The following is a 19,355-nucleotide window of genomic DNA, read 5'->3' as shown; positions in this document are numbered from 1 at the left end:
ATCTATTTCAACATAACAGTTTTCCATGTTGTTTTATAGCCATTATAATTACAACTTATAATGGCTGCACTGAAGTGACATATTTAATGTATTTTTAAATTCCTGTATTAGTGAACATTTAGGTTGTTATAAGTGGTTTGCTTAATATCTGTATTATCTTCAGTTTTCCTTTTAATGACCTTAGTTTTTTTAATAAATATAATTTTGTATAAGTCCATCAGTTTATAATGAGGTTTTCATGATACTGTGAATGTTAAAGGGTCTAACACAGTCAAATTCTTATGGAATATATTTTTTGATAAATTCTTAAGAGTAGAATTACAAGACTCTTGATATACGATCTATTCCAACGTATATCCTCTTTTCAGCAAACCGAGCTTAGAGAATAATATCCAAACTGGTATGTAAACTTACACTCTAGTATTTCTTAGGAATTCAATCTTCACTGATCTTCCTATGATATCCTGTAGCACAAAGCTCAGGACCTATTTATAGAGTCTTGAATTCCTTCTTAATCATTTCATGATTATTAGTCTTGAATACCTGGCTTGTTGACTGAGTCAGATTGTTAAGAAAAATAAACAAGTTTGCACTGACCCAATTAATAAGGTTTTCTTAGGACTAATGTAAGGAAAGGTAAGGAAGATCAAGAAATAGTGTGAATAGGATTTCTTTTACTGGCTATGATGGTGTAAATAGTAGCAGACCAATTCTCTAGCTGGGAAAAGCTCAAAACATTGCATATAATATAAAAATCACTCACCTGAAGACAACAGAGAATATCATAGCGGCCAAGAAAGTCAGTGAGGTGACTTTACCCCTGAGGGGTTGATTCATAAGTACATAATGGGACAAGCTGAAAAGGTGAAAAGAAAGTGGATGCTAATGAGGGGAAAAGGTACACAGAGCTAAGGAGATATAAATTGGAATTCAGATCTATCACGGAAGCCAACATTTGATGGATCAAGATACTGAAGAGAATGTATGCCACTCAAAGTCCAATAAAAGACAGAAACCACAGCAAGTATTTGATCGGGGGAAAAAAGTACTATAGATTATTAATTAAAAACTGAAGATAAAGTACTCAGAGGGATAAAGAGAATGTTGGAGAATATAGGAATAGCAGATGGTAGGGAACAGCCCTTATGTCTAGGACTGAAGGAGCTTAACCAAGAAAAGAATGGACTTGGAAGCATTCTCCCCTTGCCCACCCACCAGGCTGAAATTCAGATCTTGGTGAGGGTGTGACTATGGCCCACAGGATGGCATAAAGCTTTTCAGAGGTGCTGCTGGCAGGGATAGTGGGCAGGAGCCTGTTGCTGGAGGTAGCAGTGAGCTTCACTGGGAAGCTGCCTGTCCTATCTTTGCACTCTGTACTATCTTTGTAGTTTTTTTCTGCAAAATCTAAAACTATTCTAAAGTTTTATAAAAGTTTATTTAAAAATTAAAGTAAAAGCATATCAGTTCCTGACAAACAAAATCTGAAAGAAAAAACCAAAAACAAAAACCCAGAAGATCCACATGAAAAGACACTAAAAGCAATTTTCAGGCAGAGGGAACATTATTCGAGAAAGAAGTACAGAAGTGCAGGAAGTAGTAATAAATAGCAGAAAAGATAAATATATGGATGTCTAAGTTATTTTTTAAATTAAATTAAATTAAATTTTTTTTCATTGTTCCAAAATTCATTGTTTACACACCACATTATTGACTATATAAAATAATAATAAATGTTATGGGGTCTAAAGATCTGAAGTTAAAAACCATGATAGCAATAACATAAAAGCAGGAAAAGCATAAATGGAATTAAAATATAAATTCTAGCATTGCCAGGGAAGTGGTTAAAGTACTAATTTATATTAGAATTTAATAATATATGTTTTAATATCTAGAGTAACTACTCAAAGAATAATAAAGGATGTATAACTGACAATCTAATATAGAGTGCAAATAGAAGAGTAAAATAATAAATTTAAGAGGACAAAGTAGTAGAGAGCAAAAGTAACATAAAATATATAGAAATTTAGGGGTGCCTGGGTGGCTCAGTGGGTTAAAGCCTCTGCTTTCGGCTCAGGTCATGATCCCAGGGTCCTGGAATCGAGCCCCACATTGGGCTCTCTGCTTAGCAGGGAGCCTGCTTCCTCCTCTCTCTGACTGCTTCTCTGCCTACTTGTAATCTCTGTCTGTCAAATAAATAAATAAAATCTTTAAAAAAAAAATATATATATATATAGAAATTTAGAAAAATAGTAAAATGATAACTTTAATCCAAATATGTCAGTAATTACATTAAAGTCAATGACATAATATCACAGCTTAAGGATATTGGAATATTTAAAATAACACATATAGACAAATATAAATGTATGGATATAATTTCTTGAATATATGCATATAGAAAAAAGTTAAAAGTTTAGAGCATAAAATGTCATGCAAACAACAAACCAAAAGAAAACTTATAAAGCTATACCAATATTATTAAACCTCAACTTTAATGAAAGAAATATAGCTGTATCTAAAGAAGAGCATTTTAAAATAACAAAGCATTAATTTGCTAGGAAGATGTGGCAATTCTAAATTTGTATGTCACTTACAATAGAGCTTCAAAATATATAAAACACAACTTGTAGTCATAAAAGGGCAAACATAAAATCATGTAGATTGTACTAACCGATACAATAAACATATAAAAAAGTCCTTAAGGATACAATGATACAATGATATGAAAAACATGATTAATAAACTCGAACTCATTAAATATACATATTTGTACATATTTGAAATATGTATATAAAATACGTATATACATGTAATATGTCTGTTGCATATATATTTAGAGAAAACGTAGCACCTGAGAATTGTAGAATAGATCTTATTTTCCAGTAAACAGAGATTTTTTGTTTTAACCAAAATTGACCATATGCTGGAATATAAAGCAAACCTTAACAAGTTTTGAAGAATTGAAGTCATGTAAGTTATACTGTGTAGCTGGCCAAATTGATACAGCGTATTATACGAACAAGATAATTGGAAATGCCACAAATGTTTGAAAAACCTTCAAAATGTACCTCGAAATAACCCAAAGAAGGGTTAAGGTAGATTAGGAAATATTTTGAATTGAGTGATGACACATTATAACAAAAGAAAACCTGTGGGATGCAGCTAATAATTTATTTTTAGGAAAATTTGTATTACTGTGATATGCTCTGTCCAAGAAGGCTGCCATCAATTTCTTTCTTTCCTGAAATTCGGCAATTCCCACATTGTGGGAAGGAATTTCTCCACATCCTAGAATCTCAGCTGGCCTGTGACTGCTTTAACCAAAAGATATCTAAGAAACAATCCGATGTACTTCAAAGATTATGTCATGAGGAGCTTTGTAGCTTCTGTTTGGATCTCTTAGAAAGTCTCACTGAGGAATGATAACCACCTTGTAAAATGTCTCTACCTTTAGACCACCATTTAGTGAGAAAGTCAAATTTGGGCACGTGGAGAGAGATATCAATGCCCCACCAACCACGCAAATATTCCAACCATCTCAGCCCCAATCCCAACATATGAGTTAAAAGGCCTTATGTAAGCTTAACCCTGACTGTCACTTGACTGCTACCGTACTTGAAATCCCAAATGAAGACCATCAAATGGAGTCCGTCAGTCCTCAAAAATGTGAAAGATAACAGTAGATTGCCTTTTTTTTCTTTCTGCTTTCTTTTTGTTGGTGTTTTTTTTTTTTAAAGATTTTTTATTTATTTATTTGACAGAGAGAGATCACAAGTAGACAGAGAGGCAGGCAGAGAGAGAGAGAGAGAGGGAAGCAGGCTCCCTGCTGAGCAGAGAGCCCGACGTGGGACTCGATCCCAGGACCCTGAGATCATGACCTGAGCTGAAGGCAGTGGCTTAACCCACTGAGCCACCCAGGCGCCCTGTTGTTGTTGTTTTTAATTTAATTTTATTTTTTTAGTGTTCCACGATTCATTATTTATGCACCACACCCAGTGTTCCATGCAATACATGCCCTCCCTAATACCTACACCTAAACTCATGACTCTGAGATCCAGACCCAAGCTGAGATCAAGAGTCAGACACTTAACTAACTGAGCCACCCAGGCACCCCAGTCAATTGCCTTTTTAAATGAATTTGGGACTGGTTTGTTACCCACTCGTAGATAACCAGAAATATTTTAAAAGAAGAAAGTCTAAAAATAAATGATATAAATTTCCATCTCAACAACTTAGAAGCAGAGCAGTGAAAGAAATCTAAAGAAAGTAGAAGGAAGGCAATGATAGAGATCACAGTGCTAACGTAATTAAATGGAAAAATGTGGAATACTGAAAAACCAATAAAGCCAAAAATTTGTTTTTTAAAGATAAAGATAGATAGATAGATAGATAGATACCAAAGCTGATCAAAAATAGAAGAGAAGACACACACTTATTTCAGGAATAAGAAAGGGGACCTCATTACAAATTAGACAGACATTAAAAAGATAGTGTGAGACTATTGTGAACAACTTAACAGCAATATATTTGAACATTTACATGATAGGGACAAACCCCTTGAAACACATAATTTTTCTACATGTTTAAATAAAAATCTGAATATTCTTATATTTACTAAAGAAACTGAATCTGTAATTAAAAACTGTGCGCACACACACACATACACACATACGCATAAGTACACAATCATAATCCCAGGCCCAGATGGAATCACAAATGAACTCTTCTGAACATTTAAGTAAGAAATGATAACAATCTTATATAGATTATCTCAGAGAATAGAAGAGAAAAAACCTTTCCCAGTTGTTTTACGTATCTAGTATGATCTGGATGCCAAAATCTAACAAGGATATTACAAGAAATAAAAAATATAGACAAGTCTCTCTCATAAATATAATCTCAAAAATTCTAAACAAAATATTAGCTAACTGAATCCAGATATACATTAAAAAGTCACTGTATCATGACCACCTCTACTTCAGGGATACAAAAATCAATCAGCTTTATCTATTGCATTAACAGAATGAACAAGAAAAACCATATAACTATCTTTATAGATTCAGAAAAATTAGTAATAATAAATAAATAAAATAAATAATAAAATAAAACTTAACATCTATTTATAATACAAATAGTAAAGAAAGTAGGGGTAGAAAGGACATTTCTTAAACTGATAAAACTTATCTATAAAAAAAATCCCAGCTATGTGCACATCATATTTAACAGTGAAATGTTAAAAAAAAAAAACCCTATCCTTTAATCTGATAAAACTAATCTATTAAAAAAACCCAACTATGTAGACATCATACTTAACAGTGAAATGTAGAAAAAAAAAAAATCCTTCTGCATTCAGAAGCAAGGCAAAGACGATCATTACTACCACTGCTATTTAACATTCTATCTCACCCCCTAGTAAAGTAACCAATAATTTAAGAACTGGACAAATGGACAAAATATTTGAACAAGCACTTCAACAAGATGTTATCTAAATGCCCAATAACATGAAAATGTGCTTAAACTAACTAGTCATCAAGAAAATGCAAATTACAGATTATAATATGATCATATTATGCACTCTCCCAGAAGAATAAAAATAAAACAAAACAAAAGAGACTATCCCAGATGTTCGCAGGGATGCATGAGTAGCATCTGGTATCTAATATACCATTGGTGAGAGTATAACTTAGATCCTAACTTCTTTAGAAGACTATGTGGCTATAACTACCAAAGCCAAGCATATCATACTTTTTGACCTAGCAATTCCAGTCCTAGATATATTACTCAACAGAAGGGCACACGTGAGTTCACTGAAGACAGTTCTGAGAATGTTTATAACGGCACTCTTAACCCCCAAATAAGAAAATATCCAATATCTCATCAGCTATGAAATGGGTCAATTAAAATTGTGGTGTATTTATAGAATTGTATGATATACAGGAATGAGAATGAACAAACTGCAAGTGTATGCAACAACGTGGGTATATCTCAGAAGCAGAATGCTGAAAGACACCAGACACAGGGGCACCTGGGTGGCTCAGGAGGTTAAGTGTCTGCCTTTGGCTCGGGTCATGATCCCAAGGTCCTGGGATCAAGCCCCATGTTGGGCTCCCTGTTCAGCAGGGAGTCTACTGCTCCCTCTCTCTCTGCCTCCCCCTGCTTGTGCTTGCTCTCTCTCTCTCTGTCTCAAATAAATAAATAAAGTCCTTTTAAAAAAAGAAGCCACACAACGCAGACACAAATACAGTATGATTCTGCTTATATAGTTCAAAAAGACAAAACCTGTAACCCCTAGTGATTAAAGATGGGGCTCATTGCTACCTTCAGCCAGGCAGGGTAATGTTCTCTTTAGTGTGGTTACATTGGTCTATTCTATATCTGAAAAACTCACCCAACAGTATACTTAGGATTTATATATTTTTCTGTGTCTATGGCACATTTCAATAAAAAGTCACCTAAAAACAAACAAAAACGGTCTCAACACCTGCGCAACCATGCCTCAGACCGTAACATCCAGTCAGGAAGCACCACAGCTCACTCTGCCTGTCAGTTCTTCGCTCCTCCAGTATCAGTGCCCTGTCCTCATGGTTCCGCAGTCAGGACCACTCAGCCCTTCATTTTCTGTGATTCTACTCTGTCAGCTTCTTCTGCTCTTTCGGATGAACACATTTTCCTTCTGTCTCTCTCCCATTTTTACCTGCTCCTCCCCACTTCCTTCCTGCCCTTTTTACCCTCTCTCTCTCTTCCAGCCACACTCATCTCCAGAGGCAAAGATTTAGTAGGTCAGTTAGGGAACATGGAGGAGAGCAGCCTCTTGTGAGCAGGACACACCATTCTCAAATCTACAGACGTGTTGGGATGCTTATTACCTCTAAACCAGATGGGGGGGAGACATCTGTAAAGATAGGCTCTGGCCGCAGGTTTAGAATGGAGTGTGGACATATCCAGTACGTGGACGCAACCAAATCACACTTCCTTGTGGTCCTCATCCCCACCTGGATTTTAACCACTGGAAACCTTGGAACTATGTTTCTACCTCTACCACCCTGCCCAGCACAATGCCAGATATATAGTGGGGGTGCTCAATAGTTATTTATTTGAGAAGCCAGTAACAGCCTTTACTTAATGGACAAATAGGCAACCTAGTGTTCTGACTCAATGTGTGTGAGTCATCAAATGATGACTCGAATATGAAATTTCTGGACGCATATTGTAAGTCTCCAAATTCCGTAAGACTAAACAACTCCTTAGTACTCTGTTCAAAAATATTTTAAGTGCCAAAGGCTATGACCTGCCTTTTCCTTTACGTCAAAATTAGAGTACCTTAGTTCTAATTAAAGTAAGATATTGTAGTGTTATGTCATTTAATCTGAGGTCAAGGAATAAAGTCATTCTCTTATGGTCCATTTTTAAGAGACCCACTGAAGTCTTTTTATGTGTCTGGTTAGAGGAGGCTAATTCTGTTTAAATATTCAATTGCAGATATAAATGAATGTACCATTGACAATGGTGCCTGTCAGAACCAATGCCGCAATACAATTGGCAGTTACTACTGCAAGGGTCAAGCTTGCCAGAAGCTGGAGGAAGATGGCAGAGGATGTGAAGGTAACGGTTAGGACTGTCCACTTACAGATAAGGAAAGAGAGAACATCTATGTAATGCAAAAGAGGGAGTTTGTCTTTGATCCAAAGCCAGTTGAAGTGCCTGTGTTGAATGTTGTCAAGAGCAGAGATCTTCCTCTCATTTCTAGATTACAAAATTGTACCCCTAAGAACACTTCAAGTAGCTTATTATAGGAAACATATGATTATACGCTTTCTTGGTCGTGTCATGTTCTGATTATGGAATTTCAATCGTTCATTTAAATCCCTGGGTAAAGTACGTATTTTCGAAAGCATTTCATTTAATTCTAAAGTAAAAATGGTGCTTATCATAAAATACTCATATGTTGGTACAGTGGAAATGGAGGGGCACCAAACCAACAACAGGGATAGTATTCTTGGTGCAGAATTAGCTTTTTTCACAAACTTCAATTTACTGTCTCCTTTTAAAATTAATTTCTGCCTTTTTTTATTTATTAATTCATCATTTGGTTCATTTGACAATCATTGAGTTCCTGCTCTGTAACAGGCATTATTCCATATTCTGCAAATATAAAAATTAATGAGAGATAAATTCTGCCCTGAAGGAGTTTACCGATTAGAGGCAAAGATCGAAACATCAGCCCAAACCTTTCAGAATGGTATTCTACGGCATTATAGCATGGAGTTAAATGCACTGGATTCAAAGAGACCTGGATTGGAGTCTCAGTCTCTCACTTAACAGTTTAGGTAGCCCTATGAATTTTATTGTCTTGCTAAGACTCTTCTCTCATCTATATTTGGGATAATGGTACTTTGTAAAATCACAAAAGTTGCCATGGGATTAAATAAGATAATGCGTCTAAAGCATTTAGCATAGTGGGTGGTATATAGTCGGTGTTCAGATGATAACTATGAATTTTACTCCCATTTATAAATTCAGTTACTGCCCATATTGGGAATATAATGGGAACCAGAGACTGGTCTCTTTTCTTATTCTCTAAGGAGAGATATTCAAGTTAAAAGGAACGCTATAGGATGTCTTATTACTATCCTTTCTGATCCCCCCCCCCATCTAGTCATATTACTAAAATGCTAAAGCATTTTTTTAGATCTCTTAGAAGTGTATTTATTCTATGTTTTCTCACTGATTTAAAAATCCTCCTCATTTTTTACCTGTGACAATGTCTATTTCCAATGGGCCATATGTGAGTAAGTTAGTAGGAGAAAACAAAATAAACAAAGGACATCCAGCTGAAGGCAACTGGGGCTGAGGCTGTGGGTTTGATTGAGATGCCAAGGCAAGACAAGCTGTAGGTATGAGTAGGTTGGAGGATTTATCAAATTCTTAGGAAGCAGTGTGGCTCAGTCCCTTCTGGCAAATTCTGGCAGGCAGCGACAAGAAAGGCCCCAGGTAAGCAGGCAGATATTCAAAGGCAACTGCCTTTGGGCTTTCCTGAAATAGGCCACACCCCAAGCAAGGTCCTCTGCCCTGGAGAGTGTAAATTAATAAAGGCAAGCCCTAAATTTACCCAGGTTCCTTTAAATCTTTATTACTGCTGAGATTATCTGTCAGTGGTGTTCTCGCTGTTGATTCAATATCCCAGAACAGGAGGACTGAAGGATCCCATGGTGTCCTAATGAAAAGTGGGACAGTGACTGCTGAAGACAGCATGGACTACATGATGAGAATATTTCTTGTCATGACCCTTCCGTTCCCTGACAGGCAGCAATCTCTTTGTTTCTTTCAGTTGAGTATTGTTATCACCGTCATCCTTATTATAGATATATTTGAAGTGCCCAGCACTTTATTAGCACCAATTAGCTGGTGGTTAGGTATACCTATTGCAATTATGTTTATAATAACTATTAGGCTAATAAGTCATGATATACTTTGTACCCCCTAATTAATTGACCTGCAATTATCTCATATTTAATTGAAGTTAGTTGCTCTTCATACAATCGTCAAAACATTTAGAGAAGTGATTTCCATGGTTTCACTTAACCCATGTGCTTTTGCACAGACTGAGTAAGAGGGAGGTCAGGATTTGTGAGAATCAAGAGTGTGACTCTGAGCTAACACTGACTTCCTACTTAGTGAGATGTAGCTCTGGGGATGGTGGTTTGGAGTGCAACATCCTCCAGCGTAAAGAACCAGCTCACAGTCTCCTTACATCTCATAATCTTTTCCTATTCATTTCCTTAAATGGCTGGTAGACATAGTGATGTTAGAGAACCAGCTTGCTGGATTGTGGAACATACAGTGATCTCAGATTCATTTACATACATAATTAAATAAAAAATAATAGAGGTCATTTTGAAATTGGGTGCATTCTAAAGCCACTGCAAATAAGCATTTCAATTCATGGGAGTTCACTGATGAGTCATTCATATTTATTTACTGGATGCTAACAGTAAGGGCTGGTTGGTTTCAAAAACCATTGTATTGAATGCTACAGATATAGAATTAATCATTTGAAAACACTTTTTTTTTTGCATTAATATAAGTTGAATGTAACTTCATGGAATTGCTTTTTAAAATACAGATCTTTTAGCACTTCATTAATAAATCTTTTCCCATCTTTTATTATTAAAAAATAAAACAAAATAATAAAATTAAATGAAATAAAATACAGATCAACATAGTAAACATTTGTTATACTATTAAAATAAATCTGGAGTCTACTTTTCAATGGAAATGAAACATTTGTAAATGGCCTTGTTAGCTATTCTTACTTTTTTAATCTTTTCTCTAAAGATCTATAAACTTGTGGAGAAGGCTTCTGATTAGCTCAGTTACGTGGGATCCCTTTTTCTCATGCATAGCGCTGAACTTAAAGCATGGTTTCTAATTCACACGGCAGGTTGGTTACTATAAGGTGTAAATTAAAAAGGGAAATACAGAGGAGAAAGAACCGCCTACTAGTGGACACCCTAGTATATGGTGTGTGCATGTATATACATGTATGTACAGACACAGATACATATATATTTATGAAAGGACATAGAGTTTTTCTTTAATGTGTCAACATGGACTATAATCTTATAGCTTTTTGTATATATAATCATCTTTGCATTTCAGGAAAAAATTCAACTGGATTTAATATTTCATTTGCTATTAAATCCAATTTGCAATTATTTTTAGGATTTTTACATTCATAACCATAAGTGAAATAGGCCAGTAATTTGTGTTTCTCATATGTTTTTTACGGTAGTGATTCTCAACTGGAGTGATTTTGTGCCTCAGAGACATTTGGTAATGTCTGAAGACATTAATTTTCACAACTGAGGGAAGAGGGTGGTATTTGCATCAGATTTGCATCAGGCAGAGGCCAGGAAACTGCTTAACATCCCCTTGTTCTGTTACTTTGCTTATACACTTCTAGGCCCTTGCATTCTCTATCACAAGCTGCTTTCTTCTGTTCTATTTTCTTTTCTTTCTTTACTGTATATGCTCAACTAGTTTACTGAGTTTCAGATATCAATAATTCAACTTTACAGTTTTAAAAATCTTATTTTTCTCCAATCTGTAGAGTTCTATTGTATGCTCATGTTTATAATTATATCCTTCTCCTTTACTGTTTTACACATAGCTACATTGTGTGTCTGATTCCACACCTGTCATTCTTGTTAGGGGGATCTAAATCTATTATTTCTTATTTCTGGGCCTGTAGTTACACTCTCTTTCCTTTCGTGTTGTATATACTTCTAGTATAGAACTCATAAGGGCACTGTTCTTATTGACACATTTGTACTGTCTCTTAGATTGGGAATATCTTCTGGGAAAGGGCCAGGTCTTATCATGTCTTACCACTTTCTCATCCCCAGTCAACAGGTGTCTAGTACCTAGCAGAATTCCATGAATGCTTACTGAATGAATGAATGGACAGATGAATACCCATCCATTCAAATATAAATGCATGCGGCATACAGTCAGTATACCTTTATTCATTTCCTTATCTACAGATTCTTATCATGCTGGGTTTGTCACTTAACGTCTGGCTAGTTAAACCATTTGGTTATCAGCAGGTCTTTGTGTAAATATTTGCTGATAACAAGTCTGTTTCATTTGAAAAAGTAAATCACATTTTTACTTCTAGAGGGCAAATCAAAGTCTTGTAGCTTAGTTTGAACTTTCTGAAATTTCTCTATGAGGATTTTCTAAGTTATGGGTGAAGCATTTTATAACTAGTGTGACTCTCTGAGCATAGTAGTCCCATGGAGTCAAAGATATTTTTTCTAAATAAAATAGTAACTAACATTACCATATTTTTAATAAAGGAACTGATAATAAACACTGATTAGACATTTGAGATAAATTTACATTTGACAGAAATAAATGAACATAAAACTATATTGTTTAATGAATGGACAGTTAAAATATTTAAAAGTAATTTTGATAATATTTTGAGCCATTTTTTCCCCTGAAAAACATCAGAAATGATAATATGAATAAGCAAAGAATGTAACTTGGTATGCCATTGTGATGGAATCACAGAGTTGTTGTCTCAAAAAGGCTTCTATAGGTGGAATCCCAGGGAAATTAAATGATTTGAGCTACATTAAAATGCTGATTGGTGGACAAAGTGACACTAGAAGCCAACCTTTCTTATTTCCCTTCTATGATATTGATAGCCAACGTGAAGTGGTTACAGATCAGGTTAATCGGAACCATGGAGTCACAGCACTACGAGAATCCAAGGGACCTTCGACTCACAGAGAAGTGAAGGGAAGTGAAGACCTGGAGGAACTGACTGATTTCCTCCAAGTTTCAGACTGTTTATAGAGCTGGGAATAATCCAGTTCTCCTTTTCCCTACAGCCATTTTACTGGTTAATCTGGTCAGTAAACTTTCATTGGGCAACTGTTGTGTGCTCAACACTGTGTTGCATTATTTGAGAATACTGGAGTAATAAAATTATTTTGTGATAAAGAAAGTCCAAATAATTTTATTATATGTTTTGAGAGTTCATGCAGGCCACTCCTTGCCCAAGCAGCACTGTATCTGAACCAGCTGGTGGTTTATCCTGATTATCAGAGAACTCCAAAGGAGGAGGTTCTGCAAATCTTTTCCATACCCTGTTTAATAACCCTTGCTTCAGGAAAGCCTTCCTGACATGTAACCTATATTCCTTCTGTTTAAGTGTAAGTTTAAGCCTTTTGATTTTATTGTCTTCTTAGTTCAGAAAGACCTCGTTAATCAGAATCTTCCCTTATAATAATTCTTCCCACACTTATGACATATCACTATGCCTCTTCTCAACTTAGTAAAGATGTGCACCCAATACCAGAGGCTAGTGGCACTTTAAGAAAAAATATCATGTATATATATCTACTTATCTATATATCATCTAACTATCCATCTACCCATCAATCCATCTATCCATCCACATACATAAATGCATACATATGAGGTTTTAAGTTAATAAAATTCACTTGAAGAAATTATTAAGGATTTATCTACGTCTGTGCATTGCTTCTCTTCATAGTCATCTATAAGGGGACTTCTGAACTTCTATAGGTGTTAAGGAGGATATAATGGTAGTAGTAGTACTTCCCTACTTCCAGGAGCTGACATTCTATTGGGATGATATAAATGCAGAACAGTTTGAGAAAATTTCCATACAGTCTTTCCTCATAAACTAAAAAAAAAAAAAAAAAAAAAAAAAAAAAGTTATCCTTTTTTAATTTATCAAGACATATTTACAATATGGAAGTCATTAAGTTTAAAAGCTTGACTCAATTGAAATTCTTGGAATTTATCATAGCTGATGCATAATTGTATGCCAAGTTTTTTTTTTCCTTTTCATCCATCCACCCATGCATTCATTCATCATATATGTGTTTGACCCATTCACTGTGGACCATGTTAAACAAAGAGCATGCACTTTCGATTTGAATATTGACTAACATTAGCTAACTCTGAAACTTAGAACAAGTTACTTAATTTCTTTGGGCTTTCCCTTCTTCATTTAAATAACCAAAATCACTCTACCTAAACTGATATAGATTGAAAGATTAAATGAGATGTTGTATGAAAACAACTTGGTGGTGGAAAATCCTCCTTTCCCCTACTACGTGACCATAGAAGAAGGATATTCATTAGTCTAACAATCCTGACATTTGTCTGCCTCCTCCTCACTGCCTTCTTTCCAGAGATGAAAGAACAAATCATCTCACTGGCAGGTTTGAAGAAGCAAACTGTATGCTTGGGGAAAAAACTGTGGAGTTTAGCCTACCTTCCTATCTCCTCTTTAGGATCCCCAAATGCCTGCAGAAAGTGCACATTCTGGTCTTTTCTGCTACAATGTATGTTTAACAAGGGCACAAGCCCACATGGGGAAGATTGGGGTTTTTCAGCTATACCTATAACCAGATGAGAGCATTTGCCTAATTCTGCATATGTTTTAGGAAGCCCATTGTTGCTACACCCCTAAATCTTCTTCAGTTTCAACTGTTAGAAAAATAAAGCTGGTATTTTATCTACATCTGTGTATGTAGGGTTATGTCTCAATTAATACAAAAGGAAGACAGGGAACACAAATTTGTTATTGTACCTTTTCATATTCTAACACCTTGCATTTGCCTAATGCATAATATATGCTCAAGAAATTTTCTTTCTTTCCTTATTTTTAAATTTCCTCCTATGATATATGTTGCTGAAGATAAAAATATGTGTAAGGTTATCTTTCTGTCTCCAAGGAGCTTCCAGTTCAATAAAAGATTTAAGCTGGATGAACAAACAGCTACAGTAGAAGATAGTAGGAGTAAATACAAGGCAGGTGCAAGCGAAGTGCTATGGGAGTTAACCAGACAAAGAGATAACCCACCACTGAATCAAAATAGGCTGTAAGGAACAGGGTAGACACTAATCATTCAGTCCTGGGACTGAACAACACTCCTTCCATATCTTTAGTTTCTTTAAAAAATTCCCAATTGGTATACTGTTGTCAGTTTTTTCTCTTGTTTGACATTGGAAGGCATCTACGATTTTAACAGCAAAGCCAACCCTGCCACACCCACAATCCTTCTTTGTAGAAAGTCTAAGGGTATTCTTAAGTATCTGTGTCTTTTAGACTAGAGAGAAAACCACACGTATAAATCAAATCTGAACTTTGCTATGAAAAGGAAAATCCACTTTTTCTTTTTTTAAGTTAATCTTTTATTTTTTTTAAAGATTTTATTTATTTATTTGACAGACAGAGATAACAATTAGGCAGAGAGGCAGGCAGAGAGAGAGAGAGGAAGGGAAGCAGGCTCCCTGCTGAGCAGAGAGCCCACTGCAGGGCTCGATCCCAGGGAGCCCACTGCAGGGCTCGATCCCATGACCTTGGGATCATGACCTGAGCCGAAGGCAAAGACTTTAACCCACTAAGCCACCCAGGTGCCCCTTAAGTTAATCTTTTAAACGAAGCCCATCACTTCTCCTCTAATAATTCAGAGAGGTCATTTCAACACTTCAGCTTTCAGCTAACACTTACAGTCAAAAGTATATTTGGTAGTGAGACAAACTGGAAGAGACTGTAACTGATACAAATTCTCCAAGATGAGCTGGCTCACTTTCCAAATTTCATTAGGGACATACAGATTTATGGCAGTTACAGCTTCACTGGTAATTCGAAAAGAGAAAGACCAGAGAAAAGAGGTCCCAGAAGTCTGTGGCTGATAAGCAAGGCATCTCTCACAGGGGCCTCATGTTCGTAGTATGCCAGGACAAAAATTAACCAACCGCAAATCTACTATTTCAGTAACTCCTGCCACTTGCAAAAGCAATGAAACAGAAGCAGCCAATCAGGGCAAATTGCCATGTGGAAGTGTCTGGGAATGATGGGCAACAAGGGACTTCATTCCAAAGTTTGGATCATGGCCCTTAAATGTTGCCTTGTATAAAGAACCATAACGTAAGTTTAGTATTCTTTGTTTTAATTGAAGCATAGTTGCTATACAATGTCAACAATGTAATATTAGTCAACAATGTAATGAACCTAATGATTCAATGATTCTCAGTATTATATTATGTTTACCATAATATATACAGTATAGATATATATAATACATATATATAGATATATATAATACAGTATAGATACTGTCACCATACAACATTATTGTAATATTTTTGACTATATACCCTATGCTGTACTACTTTTCACCCCCATGACTTGTTTATTTTATAACTGGAAGTCTGTACCTCTTAATTCCCTTCACTTATTTCACCCACATTCCTGCTCCCTCCCCTGTGGTAACCACCAGTTTTCAGTTTGTTCTCTGTATTTATAATTCTGCTTTTGTTTTTCGTTTGTTCATTTGTCTAGTAATGTAACTAATTCCACATGTAAGTGAAATCAGGCAGTATTTGTCTTTCTCTGTCTGATCTGTTTCACCTAGCATAATGCCCTCCAGGTCCATCCATGTTGTCACAAATGGCAAAATATCGTTCTTTTTTAGAGTTCAGTTAACTTCCTTTGTGTGTGTGTGTGTGTACATGTTTGTGTGTGCATGTGTGTATAACTATCCATTTATCTAGCTGTGGACACTTAGGTTGTTTCCATATCTTGGCTATTGTAAATAACGCTGCAATAAACACAGGGGCACATATATCTTTTTGAGCTAGTGTTCTCATTTTCTTTGGGTAGTAGTGGAATTACTGGATTATGCAGTGTTTATTCTCTAGCAGTCCTGAATGATAATCTTGCGTAATCTAATATAGAGTAGTCTTTTTTTTCCCCCGCTTTGGGCCTCAATCAGAAGGACTTGGGTTCCCCATGAGCAGTGCCAGGGGAATATTCTTAATTGTAGAGTTTTTTTCCTTTCAGCACTTTGGATATATTATGTCACTTTCTTGTGGCCTGGAAAGTTTCTCCTGAAAAATCAGCTGATAGCTCATTGGGGTTTCCCTTGAACATAATTAATTATTTCTCTCTTGTTACTTTTAAGATTCTCTCTTTATATTTAATTTTTGATATTTGAATTTTTATGTGTTTTGGTGTAGACCTCCTTGGGTTCATCTTATTTGGAACTCTCTGTTATTCCTGGACCTGTATACGGATGTCTGTTTCTTCTGCAGGTTAGGGATGCTTTTAGGTATTATTTCCTTATATAAGTTTTCTGCCCCTTTCTCACTCTCTTCTCTTTCTGAGACCCCTATAATTCAAATGTTAGTATGCTTGATGTTGTCCTAGAGATTCCTCAACCTGTCTTCATTTATTTTTTTTTCCTCTTTGCTATTCAGCTTAGATGCTTTTCATTACCCTGTCTTCCCTATCACTGATCTGTTGTTCCACATCTTAATCTGCTGTTGAATTGCTGAATTAGTGTATTTTTCATTTCAGTTGTTGAATTATTCAACTGATTGGTTTTTTAAAAATTATTTTCAATTTCTTTGTTAAAGTTCTCACTGAGTTAATTCTTTCTTATCCCAAGTCCAGTAAGGATCTTCATGACCATTACTTTGAACTCTTTATTGGGTAAGTTGCTTATCTCCATTTCATTTAGTTCTTTTTCTGAAGTTTCGTCTCATTCTTTTGTTTGGAGAATATACCTCTGTCTCCTCATTTTTTTTTTTTACTTTCCATGTTTGTTTCTAGGAATTAGGTCAAACAACTACACTTATAGACTTGAAGGAATAGACTTGTGTAGGGACATTCCAGTATAGACTACATGGGCCTGGCAGCTTTTTCTGGCTATCTGGAGATCTAGTGAGTGTGAGCTGGGGGTCCTGGGGTACTCCACACTCGGGCCATTCTGGTTGGGTGGCTGGAGCTGAAGTGGGCATGAGTCAAGAAGTCCAGGGACTCTCCACATAGAGGGCACCCTAATGGAACAGCTTCAGCTGAAGTGGGCATAATCTGGGATTTCCAGGGCATTCTACAGAGCGGTGACTATGGCAGGGCAGAAGCCCAAGTAGGCTTTCTGCACAATCATCTAGACTATCATCTCCAGTTGAAGGAGATATGGGCATGGAGTATCCTGGGATTCTTTGCACCTGGGTCACCTTGGTGAGATGGCTTGAATTGTCCTGAGTGAGCACTGTCCAGAGGGATGCTGGGTCTGCCTTATGTGGTCTCCTTAGAGGAACAAATGGGGCTGGTGTGGGCTAGGGTCTTGGGGTTCACTGAAGCAGCAGGCTGGCCACGGCACTATACCCTGTTCTCTTCTGTTCTATCAAGGTAGAGGGAGAACATAAACAGTGGTGCTTGCCTGCCCCTTTGTGCCCAGAGTGTTTCATTGCTCCTTCACCATTTGGCAGAGCTTTGGGATTAGTTCTTTTATATTGTAGTTGCTCTTTTAAACCTTGGCCTTTTTTCCCTATGCCCCAGGGTACCTAGGATCAGTGTGGGCCAGGGGTCTAAGACTCATGGAGGTAGCCGGATGGCTAGGGTGCTCAGAGCCTATCTGCGCTATCAAGGTGGAGCAATAGCATAAACCATGGCACTAGCCCATGCCTCTGACCCTCCACTGTTTAGGTGGAGGGTTAGTTCCTTCATATTTTAGTTGCCCTTTTAAACTACAACTTTTTTTCTGTGCCCCAAGGCAGATGAATCTGTTCACTGTCCCTCAGTACTGTCTCTCCCCAGTGCAGCTTGCATTGTCCAGGGTGGGAATCCTTTCATTACCATGTCTCTATCTCTCCTGCTGTTCTCTGTGAGGTCCCTCTATCCTTTATTGTGCAAAAGCTGTTCAGTCAGCCTTTAGTTCTTTTTCAGGAGGAATTGTTCTATATGTAGGTATGGACCTGGTGCATCCATGGAAGAGGTGAGTTCAGAGTCTTCCTACACCATCATCTTAGACCACTCCCGCCCACCAAGTTTAATGTCCTTAAGAATAAGATCTTTTAATTTAATTCACAATTACTTTGAGTTTTTCTACTCATTTAAAAATAAGCAGATCTTTTTGAAAGATTATATTGCATTTTTCATTTTTTCTAAAAAAAAATTCTCCAACTGAAGCACTCTACCCTTAATCACCTCGGATTTGTGTTTTCCCTCCAGATATATATATCTTTTTTAGATTATAAAATCACATCCACCAAAGGATCAGTATGATCCTGTATTCTAAAGAGTGGCATTTCTGGACTTGTGAAATGTAGATGGTTAGTTCCTATACTTGCAAGACTCATATTATTTTCTATACTATTATAAAAACAGTAATGGGCAATTGATTTAAAAATTTTCTTTTTTTTTAAAACTGTATCTCTAAACAAGGAAGACTTTTTATCTTTCAATAAGTACTCATTAAGAGGGACTCTGAATGCATACGTGTAATTTTTAATCAGGAAATAAGCCAGTTAAAATTAGCTTGTTATTTTGCTCTTGGATTTCATATGTCAGTATTCTTAGTAAGCTTCTGAAGTCTAGAACCCCTTCTGTGTGTACAGGATTTCATAGAAAGAATTAAAGTTACTCATTTCTGAAAACAACTGTATGCTTTAGTTCATAAACCCAAGTTAAGTTCCTTTATTGTTAATCATTCTAGTTTTTAATTTCTTAATAGGCTAAATCAGCACTTCCTTGAATACTGGTTGGGATTTTGGAACATAGGTGAGGTTTGATGGGGTGAGGTCTGGAGTCCACAACCAAGAAAGAATTTTTGAGATATCTTTGTGATGAAGTTTTAGAATGTAAGTGAGGTTCAGTGAGGTGGAGTCCAGAGCCGAGGACCAAGAAAGAATTCTTGAGACGTCTTTGGTGCAAAATGGTGGTTTATTAAAGCATGAGGACAGGACCCATAGGCAGAATGAGCTGCTGCCCTGGGGTTGTGAGGAGTGGTCCATTATAC

At 36.3% G+C, this 19,355-nt stretch overlaps 1 protein-coding gene across 1 annotated transcript in view; it reads left to right on the top strand.

Annotated features, from left to right (window-relative positions):
• The window catches only part of LOC111149581 (EGF-like and EMI domain-containing protein 1), a 481,942-nt gene that overhangs the window by 320,474 nt on the left and 142,113 nt on the right, over nucleotides 1–19,355 (top strand). Inside the window, exon 4 of the mRNA XM_022506703.1 lies at nucleotides 7,480–7,602. Coding sequence (XP_022362411.1) covers nucleotides 7,480–7,602 — 123 coding nt within the window. The remainder of the gene's footprint in view (nucleotides 1–7,479; nucleotides 7,603–19,355) is intronic.

Source organism: Enhydra lutris, unplaced genomic scaffold (assembly GCF_002288905.1).
Source record: "Enhydra lutris kenyoni isolate GAN:26980312 unplaced genomic scaffold, ASM228890v2 scaffoldscaffold2, whole genome shotgun sequence".
Taxonomy (NCBI): Eukaryota; Metazoa; Chordata; class Mammalia; order Carnivora; family Mustelidae; genus Enhydra; species Enhydra lutris.
This window is presented reverse-complemented; position numbering and strand designations above follow the sequence as displayed.